Raw genomic sequence first — 16,364 nt, 5'->3', positions numbered from 1 at the left:
GAAAGGAAAAATGCATTTTTTTCAGCTGTTGTCTTTGTTCCCACAGAAGTCTTTCTCTAATTGTACCACCAGTGACCATTTCCAGGCACATGATGATTTGCCTGCACAGTTTCCTTCTCAAATTATGCAAGGAAAGAATTTAGACTTGAGAGTAGCATTTGCCAGCTGTGTTTTCCTTTGGGGTTGAAGAATAACCACAGCAACTAGTTGTATAAGCAAGCAAACTGCAACAGAGGCACTGGAGAACAGTTCAACACAGGGCTAGTCTTTAAGTACTGTATTATCGACAGTAAATTAATTTTAAATAAGGTACTATATCTTAGACCATAGAAAATACAAAAAAATGCAGGTAATATCTAAAAACAATATAAAAATACATAAAAAATGCAGGCTAGCAGGAAGTCATGTAGACCATCAGTATTTGAAAAGGTGTTCCTAAATGGAAAAAAATCAAGGACAGTCCTTCAGGTTCTGCGAGGCGACTGTGACCTACAGCCACTGCAGTTTAGTCACCTAATTTGTAGTCAAATTTACTTTGCAATATAAACAGACCTACCAGCAGGATCCTGAGTTGCTTCTCCCCTCTTAGACAAGCAGTTCAGGTGTTTAAAAAAAATAACAACGGTGATACAGTGGTAAGTGCAAACATGTTATGTCACCTTAATAAAAAAATTAGTAGCTTGCCTCTTTCTGTTGAAGCCATCGTTATTCTGGGTCCCATAAATCCCTACATGGTGGAAAATGCCAAAGCATTAGGAAGAGTGTTACATAAGGCAGGTTTCTTATCTGAAGTCCCTTTTCCAGTCAAACCTTTAAGAATTATACATATCAAAACTTTGTAAATCCACTTGAGACCTAGCCACAGAAATACACAGGTGTTGTCTTTGTTGAAAGATGTAATTGTGTTTACTGGAATAAGGAACAGAACTACAAAAAAGCCAGCAGCAGTTTGGGTGAGGGAGTAAATAAATTTGCTCTTGCTGTTAAAGACTGAAAATAGGTCTCATCTTCTGAGCTTCTGGAAAAGATTCCTCATTACCTCCTTAGTGGCCGTTATTCTTCCCTTTTAGTAGAGCAGAATTTGTCCCATGACCCGAGAAGTGCTGATTTACAAAAATCATAGTGGGGGATTCAAGTTCCATATAAACCTTACTTTGACTTGCATACCTAATTTCCAGCTTTCACTGCCCAGTAAGCACAGTCAACTACTGTATTTGTCTCCAGACTTTTTGTAGCTTAACCCTTTCAAATTGCCTTCAACAAACTACTTGCTAGCAGCGTGCGTTCGTGTGGTGGGAGGGTGTCGTAACAGTATCAACTTCCACCAGAAAGGACACTCAAACTCAGTTGGATTCAGTCTTTTTTAATAAATTAATGTCATTCAAAATACAGTGCCAGAACATGATGCAGCTGAACATGCTAGTAAGGTTTGTCATGAAGCACCTGTGTTCATGTTAGATTGGCGGCGCCCCGCTACTGCTAGTGGTTCCTGGGATTAATGCCAGAGCAGCACTAGTCATCTGCTCTCCTGCACGCAGAGCACAGGATATTCCTGAACAGTATGCTCCCCCCAAAGTAAAAAACCTGACAGCTAAGGGGTATCTCTACACAATCACACTACAGTAATGCTTGTTATTAAATTAACAGAAAATAAAGACCTGGTTAATCCACACTAAAACTTTGTTTTACAATGGAAAAATACATCAGCAGCAGGAAGTAATATACATGAGCCAATGTTACTGTAATACAGAATGTGGAGACATTTACCGATTAAAGCTCCACACAGACCCGCACTATGAGGGCTGACAATCCCTATTGCAAGCCCAGCAACTTAAGTCCACACCTGGTAAACTACCAGCTGCTTGGAAGACCTGTATTCTAAATAGACAGGTATAAGTTAGTGAAAATAGAATACATGCACCTAATAATACAGCTTGACTGAACCTGCAGTCATTTTGCCCTGCATGTTACCATACAATGGAAGATCTACCCTTCCTACCACAGGTAGATCCATGGGATTTGTTTCTTTTTCTTTTAATGGCATTACTATACCAACATGGATATTAGTATTAAGTAAGTGCAGCACAGTCCTTTAATTAGGCCACACTGACAATTATATAACTTGCACTTGAGTAGAATGTCCAGAAGTAGTTCAAATATAACTGGAAGCTACTTTCAGAAGAGTTGTGACATCATCCTAGAAACAGTAACTACTTTTTTCTGAAGCTAATTTTCCTGAACTGAGACTTCATAGAACTAGAAAGTAATTCTTTAGACAAGTCAGATGCTTAAGCTCATGATATACATATATGTTTCTCAATTATCAGATAATAGTATTTCAGATTATGGAAGCATATCTGCTCATTTTACTGATTCATACTGAATGGCGGCAAGTGTTAGGTGGGGCGTAAAAATACAACTCAGGAAGGACAGGTCTGACATTTCTGTTTCCAGACCTGTTCTTTCACAACCTTTCCCTTCAAGGTAACCGAGCACAGGATCGGCTGTGCCGTCTAATCTGGGAGCTATACAGGTGGCAGAGTAACCATCTCCCCATCCAGCTCAAATTCGTCAGCTCCATCTGGTGAGAAGAGGTACGTTGGAGGTTTCCATGGGGACTCTTCAAGGCAGGATGGATACAGCTTTCCCACAGTGCACCGGAAGTCCTTCCCCAAGTCCCACAGCACACGTTCCGATATATGCTGCCTTAGGAACCAGCGATCGAGTTCCAGGTCGTACTGGTAGGTGGCATACTTTGCCCTCTCGCTCATGTGGGTTTCTCGTATAAAGACGCATAAAGAATTAGAGATGACAACGGCTCGAACGCATGGGTCAGAATACCGCTTGGCAGGGATGTTGGCTGCCATCCTCCACTCGTTTTTATTCACATCGTAGATTTCCACGGTGACGGAAGACCCATCTACAGTACTGCTTGGGAGCCTTACACCAGAATTGCTGGCAATATGCAGTCCGCCAATATAGAATATTTTGTCTCCAAAAGCAGCAGCTGAAGCAAAACACCTACTTGTTTGTCTCATAGCCATTTCTACCCAAGCATCCGACCTGGGAAAGTAACAGTACATCAAGTTGTGTGCCATGACGTAAATGCAGTTGTGAACAGCCACCGCTGTGCTCCATTGCCACGCGCAAGGCAAGGGGCTTACCATGGTCCACTCATCCTTCTCGGTATCGTATCTCTCCACAGTTCTCCTGTTGAGCTCTCCACCGACGCTGTCCCCTCCAATTGCATAGATGTATCCTTCACAGCAGACCAGGGATGGCTTTATACGAACAAAGAGCATCGGTGTCTTTGGAAACCAAGTGTTTTGCTGTGCATCAAACCAGTAAAAGCAGTTCACAGTCCTGAAGGCAGCCTGGAGTTTGCTGCTTTTACTGTGATTAGTTTTCGTGTTTTTCAGAGGGACTTGCCCACCCGCTATATAGATGTCATTATCGGGAGTTACCAGCGTCCCAACCTTATGCAAGTCAGCCGGAGGGCTGCACAGTTTGTAAACTTTTTCTGCCTGGGGGCTATAACAGACAGAAGAATAAAGACTACCAGGGTTTTCAGCAGCAGCTTCAATGAAAATCATCATCTCCTCTTTTGTCATACCAAGTCGGGGCTTGAAAAACTTGGGCATCGATTTGTACAGTCCTTGCACCACCACCGATTTATCGTTCGGTGGTAAGCCTTGAAACCAGGCTCTCTGTGTCACTTCTGAAAGTGCATCGATTCGGATTTGGCTAAGAACAGAGGACAAATACTGCGATCGTGATTCTGTGTTGTACTCCAGCCACAACATAGCAGCTTCACGAACTGTCTCCTCCTTTTCCACATTTAAATTGTCACTGCTTAAAATATCTATCAGTAGATCGTGTGACAGTTGCATGAAAGCCTCCTGGTGGTACACAGCTGTGAACTTGTGCTCTACCATTCTTTTAGCACTCTGTTTTAACTCCTCACAGCTGAAGAGATCAGCAAAACTTAATAGACGCACACAATTTTCTGCATTAATTTTTTTGATTAAGTATTCTCTACACTGCTGTAACACATCATCTACCTGTAATGCAAAGAAGAAACACACTCAGTATTACTGCATACAATCTATTCCTTCACATACCTGCAGCAGGGAGAAGTACCTGCATTTAGTGTCGAACAACAGAGCTTAGGCCTGGAATACTGTACATACACAGAAATACACCAGTGACTTACTCGACTGCCCCATACAGATCAGGTGCATCACATGATTACATCTGCTGGAGAAACTCATTTTCTGAATGTCAGAAGTGCACTGTTTTACATCCACCCTCCACAGGGACCGTAAAGCAAGGAGGGATGGGTACAGGAAACCTATCTGCAGCAAGCAACTGCTGTCTGTACTGAGCAAACTGAAGAAGAGTATTTTGAAATGACTAAACAGAGAAGACTATTTAACAAGAAAAAAAATGGTTCAGAGATTAGCAGCAGTTATTTCACACTCAAAATAAAACATTCCTACCTGTAAGAAGCAGGCAGTTTCATAAAGCTGTTCTACTGTGCTGTCACTTATTGCCAAGTTACCCGTGTATGCATAAGTTATGATAATCTGTAAAGTGGCTGCGTCCACATTCCTCAGGTGTACATGGGTTTGTTTACTTTCACTTAGTCCACTCATGAACATGGCTCTGAGGAGGAATATACACATTAAGACAAGGATCAACAGTAAGTACAGAAAATCTTAAATAGTCACCCCTAAGTCTTCAGCAATTACACTCCAAAAGGTGAACAGCCTTTTTGGTTGCCTGTTTACAGTGTTTAGTATTTACCTTAGGCTACCATCTAGTATTTAAGCTAAAGCATTTGTGCAGAACATGCACAAAGTACCATCAGTGCCTTCTGCAGAAATATTTTATATTTACGCAAACTCTCTTGTGTTTATCAGCAGAGCACTCTAATGATTTTAGAGTTTTAATGATGAAATTTAAAAACTTTTTCTATGTTAGATGATGCTGAGAGGGAAGAAACATCCTCCAGAAAATACTGCTGAAACATACACAGTTAGATCTTAGATTCTAAAACAGAAGCAGCAGATTTATGTAGTGGACTGAGCTAAGTCGTATCAAAAAGCATGCTCCTCGGGGAGGAGAAAATTAGCTCAGAAAATGGAGCAAGGACTAGCACTCCATGAAGTATTTCTTATATACCATTCATAATAATATGCAGTAAGCTTTTAGTTTGTAGACAAAAGTCAATGACACAAAAAACTATCAGACTCAACACGGTTAAGAACTAACTGGATTCTAGTACTGTAAACCAGGTACTTGCCAATTTTCTTAAAATGGTGGACATTGATTTTAAGAGCTCTGTATTAATTCAGGTTTGGTATTTATGGTTGCATTGAAAATTCAGCTCTAGGCTCTTTGTATTTATTTGGGGCTTTTTAGGGAACTAGATAGAAGTTAGAAGGGACAGTGAGTGCACCCTGCAGTCCTGCCCCCAGCGGCAGAGGTGAAGGGGACATGGAGACACACTCCCTAAGCAAAGCCATTCCAGGAAGCATCTGACACCACAACAGTGCCCCACCACCATTCCCTCCTCCATCCCATCCCCATCTCTCTGCCTTCTAAGCTCCTTAACTCAGGGCAACTTGCCTTTTAGGAAGGATCACTGACTAGCCAAGTGAGTAACAACTTGCCATACAGCTTTTTTAAGGTAAGCAAGACAGTGCAAGTGCCAGCAGAGAGTCCTCTTCATAGAAAGGAAGAGGTAGCTGTTGGAGAACCTGGCTCTGCTGCGTGGTGCGTGGGCTGTGCCGGAGCTGGGCGGCTGCAGCGCAGCGTCCAAGCACCAAGATGGAAGGTAAGCGGGCTGCAGTCACGCCCAGTGGCTGGATCACACTAAGAGATCCTTTTCTGTTCTTCCCCCTCTCCCCACAGCCTCCTTCGGGGCTATCGATTTTTCATAATAAAGCTAAATTTAGGAAGCAGAGCATCTTTTTGTAAAGCAAAGTAGAGAAGAAAAACAGAACATGACAAAACCACAAGCTTGATAACTCTTTTAACCAGTGCCAAAACCTCATTCCACAAATAATAAACAAACACATATGAATAAGAGATCTGACTGCATATTCTAATGCGGCACGCTGCGTGGACTCACAACAGCTTTCCAACCTTATGATTAGCCACCCACATTAAATCTGGCCACATTTCCAGTGGCTGTTATTTTACAGACTGTTGGAACTATGTCATCTGCACAAGGCCAACGGCAATAATCATTATCTAGTGATCACACAGTACTTGTTGCTAAAAATTGTACCACGCTCATCTGAGATGAAAAAATTAATACAAAAAGCAGCAACAAAAACTTCTGTGAAAGTAATAAATTAATCCTCCAATAGTTCTATGCAAGAAAGCAGACAAAATATAGAAAACGTCTTAGAAGTGTTCTGTATAGTGAGCCCATCTCAACAAGAACACCAAATTTGCAAATCTTCCCTTGATTAAACAGGAAAGAAGTTCTAATCCTTCCACAATGCATTAGGAAGGTAAAACATGCATGGATATCACCAAGACTAGTTTCAAGCTTCCAAATTCCTTCCAGACAGCCAGATTAATTATACTGTGTTGCCAATAAAAAGTGATTAATCACCGCAGAAAATTCATGGTGCCTCCTCTTCTAGGACTTACTATGACAGTATCTGCAAAAAGTAGTAGCAGTCAACATATCTTATTAATAAAAACTTTTCAAAACACAGAAAACAGGACACCTGGAAAGCAGGAGCTACTGAATTTAAAATTTCAACAGCATCTCAGAGGGGGGAAAAAAACAAACAAAGCCCCCCACAAAAAAACCTGTTGCAATTGCAACAAGACTCAGGCAAGAGAAGAGTTTCTGGCTTCTTTGCTGAGCGGAAAAAAAAACAGATGATTCAGAAAAGGAAGCCATGAACTTGCACAGCAATCCCTACTTTTAGCAGAGGCTTCTACGAAACTACAGCTAATAAACACGACAATGGAACTCCCACAGCCAAGTCTCAATAATCCCCTATTACCCTACCTTGGAAAATAAAAAAGATTGAATATTTAAAGACCAAGTATGACGAATAAAGAAATTTATTAATCAGACTCAATTAACTCCCTAAAGAAAATGACCCATCACAAGTGTGATTTTTTTTTTCCACTTATTGTAAAAATTACAGTACCTATCCAGAGTAAGTCACAAGATGCTGGAAAATTTATTTTACTCTTTTGTTGTTGGTAAGTAATGATATTTAGGTCTTTTACTTACTTCACTGATCTTTAAAAACTCTCTGCAACACATTAATTGTTAATCAGTTAAGAAATATTACACTCAAAAACAGGTATCACAGATTTTCTAGAATTAACAGATCCTAGTTTGAATACTTACCTGAAATATGAGCTGCATGTTGCAAGAACCATCTTATGGCAGGGAAATTCAGTGCCCTCAACAATCAACACTATGTCAGTTAGCAACTGCTGTTCATAAAAGAATTTTAACTGCTCCAGCAAGGATACAGCATACTCTGTATTTATCTGCCTCTCGTCCTGGGTAGACATGACTGTATTCCATTAATATTTCCAGGACCAGAGAGAAAAGTCAAGATCTTTTTGCCAGAGAAAGGTCAGTTGAGTGTTTCTGAAGTAACCAGGGAAGAAATGGCAGGAGGTCTGTAGCCTTCAGAAGTGATAGGTTAAAAAAGGCAATGTTATCTTGGACTGCTGAATCAATGTTTCAGACTTTGACCTACTATTAGGTCATCATGCTTTGACTTGATGTCACAATCTGTTCAGAGACTTTCAAGAGTGTCTCCAGAGCTCCTGTTGAGATCTATGACGCAGCAAATGAATGAGCAAAAGCGAAGTCTGAGGTAGATTTCGTGGTAACATCTCGTGATCAATGGCTGCACTTGAGTGACTGAAAGCAGGAAAATAAAATTAATTTACACATTAGAACTTTTTCAAAAACCTTTCATAGTTATCCCTTAAAAGTAATTGTCTAACAAACTTATTTCTAAATTAGTACTCAATTACTTGCACTAAAACCCTCGTAGAGGAAAAAAATTAAACAAGAGTATTGAAGAAAAATGAAGAGCAGAAGGGTTTGTATATTAATTCTTATCAAGACCTAGACTCATGAATGAAGATAATTTATTTTGTCAACACAGCTTCTAAAGCTGGAGTTAAAACGAGGTTCAGTAAGACTTTATTCCTCTTCCAAGAATTACCCAGCTTTCCCACTGAGTACAGCTGTGCATTTCCTTTAACCATTGATAAGACATCCACATTTTTTTCATTTCCATATTAAACAGCTACTTTTTCTGCTTCTGTGGTTTTATCCACTTAAAGCTTATCAATACCAGGCCACTAAAAATATAAATGCAGTTTCTTCAACATTCCATCATTTTCCAACTAAACTCTCAACATCAACCCATTTATTTCATCTTTGGCATTCTACTAAAGAACAAACAGAACCAGAGCTAAGGATTAAAAAACCTAACAACCTATATTCCCAAAGCTTATTTGATTCATCTTCTCTGTTTCACCTATTAACATTCCACATTCCTTTTTTTTTTTTCCTTCCGAGCCATTTCCATACAGCCAGGTAAGCATGACTGCTGCAGACAGGAGAAAAGAAAATTAGGAGATAAGAGGAGCAAAGGGATGCTGGAATAGCAGGGGTCAACACGCTTGGAGTAGTTAAAAAAGCAATGACCACGGGCCACCAACGTCTGTTTTCTTGTTTGGACATTTCTCCTCCTCTTAAAAATGGGGTCAGGTTTTATCTTATCTTCCATGTAAACACAGAAACATAATTAAGAATGGGATAGTTGTGACAGGAAAATCACTACCACAAAGGACACCTGAGTACCACATCTACCAAATACTTCCAGATTTATGTAATCTTGCAGCTGTTCTTTTGCAGTCCAAAATCAAGGAATAACCAGGGACAGTTTGTCTACTGTCCAAGACATCACTATTCATTATAGTCCACAATGAACGGTGAATGCAGAAATACCTTACTTGAAAGGACATCCTTTAAATTCAATCAAAAATACACGATTTAGTGTAAGATGAAGGCTGTAAATACCTGACAGCCATATCAAAGATCTGCTATTTCAACAGAGCACTGCCTGTAACATAATTCAAAGACAGCTGTCTTTTAACATTCACTCACTGGAAACAGACATGCTTAATTAATGCTGCTTTAATTACTACTAATTTAGTGTCACTGATCTTTTTCAATGAAGAAATAGACAAACAAGAATCTCAAACTTTGTTTTCACTGGCTGTTTAACTGGAAAACAGTCAAAACAGTCAAACCCAGCATTCACTGTTTGTTCAGGTGAAGCCAGTTAATTAAGAAAAACAGAAAAGGTGTTAATATCTGGGGGAGGAAGGAGAGACTAGTATCTGCTGTAACAACAGATATTAGCATAAGTCTTGACTTCAGACCTTCAAGTTTCAGGTGCAGTTAACTGCTGAAGTCACTAAACCACAAGTATATCAAGGATATACAAAGATATTACTCATCCAAAGCAACGACCTTCTGCTTCAAGTTACAACTTCTTTTCACCAAATTAGTATGCATCCTATCTCTGCATCACTAACCACTATCCTGGTTATCTGATAACAGCTTAACATGCAACCTGATCCACTGACAGATTTTGCACTGAACTTTAAATGGCTACAGAGACACGCAGACTTCCTAAGCATGTTGGGCCCACAGAAATAAATAGCTCGTGGCTCTACTGGTATCCTGGGTCTCTCTGCAGCATTGTTTTTCCTGGTTTAGGAGTAAAGTTTCAAGAACAATCCAAGCCGGTGGATTAAGCTCTGTTCGGGCAGAGCATCAGTAGTGCTAAGCTTCAGCAAAAGAAGTCACTGATATCCTAACTTCCCATTCTGGTATAATTTTAAAGAATATACATCTTCAGAAACAGGAAAAAGAGAGCAAAACTAATATGTGCTGTTTTAGTCATTAGGTAACAGAACCAGTCAAGGATGCCATAGAGAAATTAATCTTACTAGCAGGTGTATATCAAAGACATTTTTGGCAGCATGTGGCTGAGAGTCAGTAACTGAAAATGCTGATATGTTCAACAGAAAACGAGTTGAAACTGTGAAATTAATTACTATAAATAGGTGGAACATTTGAGTATGACCCTCAGTAGCAGAAAAGACCGAGATGACAACAGGAGTCTTGTTGCAGAACATTTATGTGATACAAACCACCTCTGAACTGTAAATTTACAAAGCTGGAGCCCTTGGTTTACAGCTGATCTGAAACCATCTCATTTCTGTGATGTGTTCCAGGGAGGTGCACATGGTAAGGAAGATGCTACGTACATGATTCCCGTTTTCCACATCCCTACTGTGTTTTACTGCCAAAGATAAACATTTGCTGAAGAAAAAAATTTTGTATTTGTCACAAAGTCGGGAGTCACATCCCTTCCCCTTGTAATGGAACTATGCTAAATACTCCTGAGGAGAACATTACATCAGGATCTCTGAATTTCTCGTCTAAAATTACCACATTGTCATTTGCCCAAGAGAAGTGAATCTGTTCAAAACATTAGGATAAGTGGTGTAGGAACATCATTTTGTGCCTGGAAAGTCATCCAAGACTACCTACCTCTCTCACACCTCTCTGAAGAGTTCAAGACAATGAGAGAGATACTATCCTTGCTTTAGAGGCTGAAAAACCGAAGCACTGAAATAAGAATCAGCTTGTCCAAAGCCACGTACTTGCCAAAGGAGAACTCTAAGAGGCTCGGCTCTCCCCAGTCCCAACCTAACCTCTCTCTCACTGCACTGTGCTTGACTGGCATACAGCTCTTACACTGCAGCTAACTGAAAGTCGAGGAACTTGAAGAGACATCTACAGATGCAGATGTCTCCTGTAGTTCTCGTAACTATGCAGTGGTGAACATTTCTGATTTATGGATGAAAAGATCTATGGCTGAAGTTAGCTTAATATGCTGAACTGAAATTCTGATAGAATAAAAACAATCCTTGAATACAAGTTCTGTGAATAAGACAGAACATTCTACAATGTCACTGGAATGACCGTTTTGTTCTGGGTAACTTCTTGGAAGTCAGCTATCTAAACCAGGACTGGTAGGTAGTTGCTGGAAGGCCACAGGGGTACTGGATTGCAAATTAAACCCAAATATTACCGGGTGATCCAAAGTAACTCCCTATCAAGCTGGAGAGCAACATTAAGTAACAGGTTGATAAGAGGGTTTGTTTTTAAGTAATTATTCCTTTTATCTTAAGTAGTTTTAATGAGGTGGCTTTTGACACTTGTTCATGTACTTCAAATCTGAATGAGACCAAAAACTTAACCATCAAGTGTTAACGAGTTATGGGACAGGCTATTAATTGCCATCCTTAAATGTGTTTATCTTCTGAAGTCAAGCAAAGATTGATACACTGAGATATGTACTGCACTACATACAGGGAAGTGTTAACACTATACTTCAATGTGTAACATGGAATAAGTATATTGACTGTTTCCAATTTAATTAGCAGGGAAAGGTATAAGATATATAGATATAATAGTCCTCAACTGGACTAATTCAAAACAAAATTTGCTTTATTTTTTCCAAATTATAAGGCAAAACAGGTATATAGACATGCAACTGGGGTATTCTTTTTGGTTTTTGTTTAGATCTTTTGATACTAGGAAAAGAAATAAATTCTTCTGAAAATCCCATTAAGAAGTCTGCCAGATTAGATGTCTAACTTCCAATAAAATTCAGGGAAACACTTGAAAGTCTCACAGGTTCCTATCAGCCAACTAAATATCTCTTGAATTCTAACTTCACTAACTACAATTCACACTTCAATAAACCTGTATATTTAGAACAAAAAGAAAAATCCACCAAAACTTATCTCCCTGGACATTCAACTTTATCTAGTTTTTTTAACTAATAATAAAAAAAAAGTTTTAAATACTACTTTCTGCACTTTTAGTCAAATTCTTATTTCCATCCAAGGGCAGCTTCATACAAATCACAAGTAAAAACACGTCTAAAGTAGTGAGTCATTCACTATTTTTAACATAATAAAATGTCAGAATTAAGAACTGAACGACTGTAAGCCAAACTCCACAAGCATTCATGTGTGCAGAGATAGCAATCCTCCCAGCTAGCAGTGAAAGTACCAAGATCGGTCACTTTAATACTTAGTTACTATTAAGGATATGCTGAGTTACAAGTCAACATGTTTCAAATTATTGTACCAACTAGTAACAAGGGGGAATGCAAGTACTAAAACCAATCAAAATCAATTATGTAAATTAATACACCTAGCCAACAGATCTCAAAGATAGGAAAGAAAGAAGAAAAGGAGTTGGAAGCTCTAGATTCTTGAGCAATGTATCAAATTTGCATCCTTGGCAGCGAAAAAGAAATAGGTAATTGATGAAGCAGTTTTCAGGCTTGGAAGTTTTCCTCTCTTCTAAAGCCATCAAAGGTGTCTTTGATAGCACTGCAGTCCAGAAACCCGAGGACATCAAGCGGATTCTAATAAAGCAGTAACACGAAATTTCACAAAAAAACAAGGACCGATTTATTCCTACAATGTTATCATCTTGAGAACTACTATTCACTTGGAAACTACTACTATTTTCCATACATACTACGCTTGGGAGGCAAGTTACAACTTTGAGGTAGGTGAGCTTTCTGAAACTACGCAGAAGCTAGAAGTGTCAGACTCCCTGCTAACAACATGTTTGGTCACAATGCACTCATCACCAGTTTCTTTTCTGTTTTTCCGCTCCTAAAGGAAGTTATACACTAAAGGAAACAGACCTGCTCAGAAATGAAATCAGCACAAGATAAACCAACAACTTAACTTGGCAACTGGCCTTTCTGGGCTGAGCACAGGTAGTTTCCATCCCCAAGGGCGTTTCTGTTTTGTGGAAAGACTTGACCGGTTTTGGAAAATTAACCTTTGACAAAAAAGTGAGCCATGGATGTCTCCAGTAAGATCCAGCCATGTATGTACAGAAAAGTGTTTTTTTTCCTCTGAGCTCCAGGATGTTGATGAAGCTAGACTGTTTTATTTAACAACTTAAAGTCTAGTTCATAAGTATAGGTTACTCCCTTAAATATTCACTACGAGATATGACAATGTTCAACTATGAATTCAAACGTTTCTATGTTAAGAAATTAGATTAATAATTAAGGTAGCTTAAGTTAGTTCCTGAAAGGTTAAGAGCCTTATAATGGATATCTTATTCATGCATATAAAATTTATTCTCAAAATGCAATAGCCACTAAATTAAGGAAGAGAAATTTTAGGATTTGCACCAATTCTGATCTGTTTCATAATCACATGACCGAAAGAAAAAAAGCCTGCCTCAAAAAAACCCCCAACAACCATCACCTGTCCAAAATGTAGTCCAAAAAATACTAAAGAAGCAGCAACATCCTTTCTTTTGTTTTGGTCTGTTCCTGAAAGATGCTAGTTACACAGCATCGCGTATAACAGGACCCTTTTACTCGACACACAAAAATAATTAGGAAAGAGGTGTGACACCTACACCCAGATCATAAGACTACATGGTTTACACATCTGAGTATGTTAAATATTAAAAGTTACCTATTTCTCCTGGTATATTTGTGAGAAACTGAACTAAGTTGATCGTGTATTTTAACAATCTCCTAAATATCTCATCTGTACAAAACTCATGTAGATACAGCCCTAGGGGAGCTCACATCAGCACAGAGCCTTTCAGGTCCACTATGGTCACAAAGTAATGTAGAAAGCCAAGCTGTGGCTTTGCAAGGAAACCTCTAAAAACACAGATGCTAACTGCAACACAAATCCATTTCTAATCATAATTAAAGTTATTTCAAAAGCAGCAGGTATCTATCCCGTTCGTAACAGAAACAATAGTAAATACTGAAGAATCTTAGGCACGCAGATGGCTAACTTCAAAGCTATACTATCCATATATTTAGTCTGTAAAAGCTCACTAAGAATTATTTGACTCTTCAAATCCACATATAAACACTGAAGCCCGCCCTTTGTCACTTTAGGTACTAATAATAATATAAATCTGTACACAACTAGTCATATGGGCGAGGAAAGGTGGGCAATTACAATGCCACTACAGTGCTGTTTCCCTAGAAGACTTCATCGTGTCTGTCCCTCCAAGCATCCCTAAAAAAACCACCGCAGTTGCAAACATCCCCGCCCGCCCCGCTGAAGCGGAGCCCTGCACGCTGGAAGCCCCACCGCCCGCCCCATTACAGGCCCGCGTTTACCGTCCCCTCCTGTTTACAGGACGCAGCGACCCGGCACTAGAGAGGAAACACTTTTTCCCTCCCCTCCTCTTCCCGACACCCAGGTGCGCCGCCCCGTCCCTCCGCTGCCTTCATTCCTTTCCTGCTTCCCCCCGCCGCCAGCCCGAGGAGTGGGGCACCGTCCTGCTCCGCGAGCACCGCAGCACTCCGGGGCCAGGGACGGCCCCGCCGGTCGCACGGCCGGGCGCGCTCCCCTCCCCTCTCCTCCTCCCGGCTCTCCCGAGCTCCGCCGCGCCAGCAGCCGGCCCCGGAGGCGGCCCCAGCAGTCACCTCGCCTTCTCCCTGGGTGCCTCCCTCCGCCGCGGGTCTCCGCCGGGGTCCAGCGGGCCCAGAGCCGCAGCTGCCGGCCGGGAGCGGCCACAGGTCGCGGAAGGGGCGGGCAGGAGCCGCACCCAGTCGAGGGGTGGGGGGGGCGGCAGGCTGCCGCAGAGCCCCCCGCGAGCCTCCCCGCCTCTGGAGCACCGCCCGCCGCCGAGGACCCCCCGCGGCGAGGGACGGCCTATCCCTACCCCCACCCCGGCACCGCAGGCCGCCGCCGCGGGGACGGGAAACGGCGCCGCGCGGCAGGATGATAGCGCGGGAGAAGCACCGCCACCACCCCCCCCGCCGCCAGACGAACCTCTGATCACCGCTTCCTCTTCTGCCTCAGCGTCCCGGCCGCGGGCAGCCAGGCCCGAGGGGACCGAGGAAACGGGAGGGGGGGGGGGGGAAAGAGGGAGAAGAAGGGAGGAGGATCCGGTCTCACCGGGGCTGCGGAGGCGGCGGCCACTCGGCGCGCAGGCGCGCTGCTCCCCCCAGCCGCAGCAGCAGCAGCACTGCCGCTCGGCAGCCGTTACGACGCGCCGCCGCCGCGCCCGCCCGCCCCTGCCCGCGCATGCTCAGCGCCAGTGCCGCGGGGTGGGGCGGGCGCCGCGCGCCAGGGGCCGCCGCCTCGGCCCGCCCCCACTTCCGGCTCCTCTCCCCCGCGCCCGCCCTGCCCGCGCCGGCGCCCGCGCGCCAACGGGGGGGGCGGTGGCCGCGCCCGCGCTTCCGGCGGCGCGCGGCTGGCCTGGCGCGCGGGCGGGCGCAGCGCCCCCTGCTGGGGGGGGGGGGGGGGGGGGGGGGCGGCTCGCTGCAGCCCGGAGGCCTGTGGGCGTCACGGCCAAGGGGCGGCCTCGGCCCGCGCTTCGCCCGGCGCCTCGCTGTTCCCCCCGGGACCTCCTGCTCCCAATGTCCTTTGGCCGAGTGCGGGAGCCACAGAGGCGAGGTCCGCTCGCCCTTCGGGCAAATGCCGCCTGAGGCTTGCGGGCCTTGAGCCTGCCGCAGGAGGGAAGTAGCAAGGACAAGAGAGGCGGGAGGAGCTTGAGGACTGATGTCGGGTCCAAGGGAAAGGAAAATCCCGAGGACAGGCCACTTTTTAAAAGCTGGGGAGTGGTTTTTTATTTTTTGCATTTCTCTTTGGGCCCATCCACCAAGAGAAAGGCTAGGAACTTAACTTTAGGAGGGTAAAAAACGTAATCTGACGAATGCAGGAGTTGGGGATTTAAAACATCCCAGGCAAGTCACACAAGTGATTTGCCCACAAAGTGTGAGAGCTGCTGTCAGTGGAAAAGACAAGCCTTGCGTGGGGAGGTCTGTGAGGAACGAGATCAGTAATCCTTTCCACGCATTTTATAATTTGTGTTTTAGTGCAAAGGACAACTTTAATCTGAACATTATAGAAAAAAAAAAAAAAAACAACAAAAATAAATTACAGAAATTTCCCAACCTAGAAATGGAAACAGTCTCTAAGCACCCACACCTCTCTGTTTTTCTCTAGACACTCACCTGCTTGCACAGTGCATTCGTTGTGCTTCCTTCTCTCAGCTCCTCCCCCAAAACCGGGGCTCTTGTCATTCAGGGACGTGAAGTCGCAGAGTGACCGCTCAGATTCTCATCTTCTGTAAAGACCCAGGGCAGAGTCAAATTACAACCCCACTTTTCATACCTTTCTGCTGTACATGGTAGAGTACACTGTACTGGAGTAAGCGCTTCCCTTGTTCATATGGAAAGAACATTATGTTTGTCAGC

At 42.8% G+C, this 16,364-nt stretch overlaps 1 protein-coding gene across 4 annotated transcripts; it reads right to left on the bottom strand.

Annotated features, from left to right (window-relative positions):
* Positions 1 to 1,347: 1,347 nt before the first annotated feature.
* Positions 1,348 to 15,168, bottom strand: KBTBD2 (kelch repeat and BTB domain containing 2). 4 transcript variants are annotated; one of them, XM_074858932.1, is made up of 4 exons: positions 15,061 to 15,168; positions 7,388 to 7,915; positions 4,500 to 4,665; positions 1,348 to 4,061 (listed from the first exon to the last, which is right to left on the bottom strand). In XM_074858932.1, exons 2-4 carry the CDS (start codon positions 7,555 to 7,557, stop codon positions 2,526 to 2,528), a joined length of 1,872 nt encoding a protein of 623 aa, XP_074715033.1. In that variant the 5' UTR covers positions 7,558 to 7,915; positions 15,061 to 15,168; the 3' UTR covers positions 1,348 to 2,525. The 4 variants fall into 4 exon arrangements, with proteins under 4 accessions (XP_074715033.1, XP_074715024.1, XP_074715042.1 ...); XM_074858923.1 differs by having other exon boundaries at positions 14,935 to 15,165; XM_074858941.1 differs by lacking the exon at positions 15,061 to 15,168 and adding an exon at positions 14,586 to 14,669.
* Between the last annotated feature and the right edge of the window lie 1,196 nt (positions 15,169 to 16,364).

The sequence above is a fragment of the Strix uralensis genome, chromosome 1 (assembly GCF_047716275.1).
Source record: "Strix uralensis isolate ZFMK-TIS-50842 chromosome 1, bStrUra1, whole genome shotgun sequence".
Taxonomy (NCBI): Eukaryota; Metazoa; Chordata; class Aves; order Strigiformes; family Strigidae; genus Strix; species Strix uralensis.
Note: the sequence above shows the minus strand (reverse complement) of the source record. Positions and strands in the feature narration are given on the sequence as shown.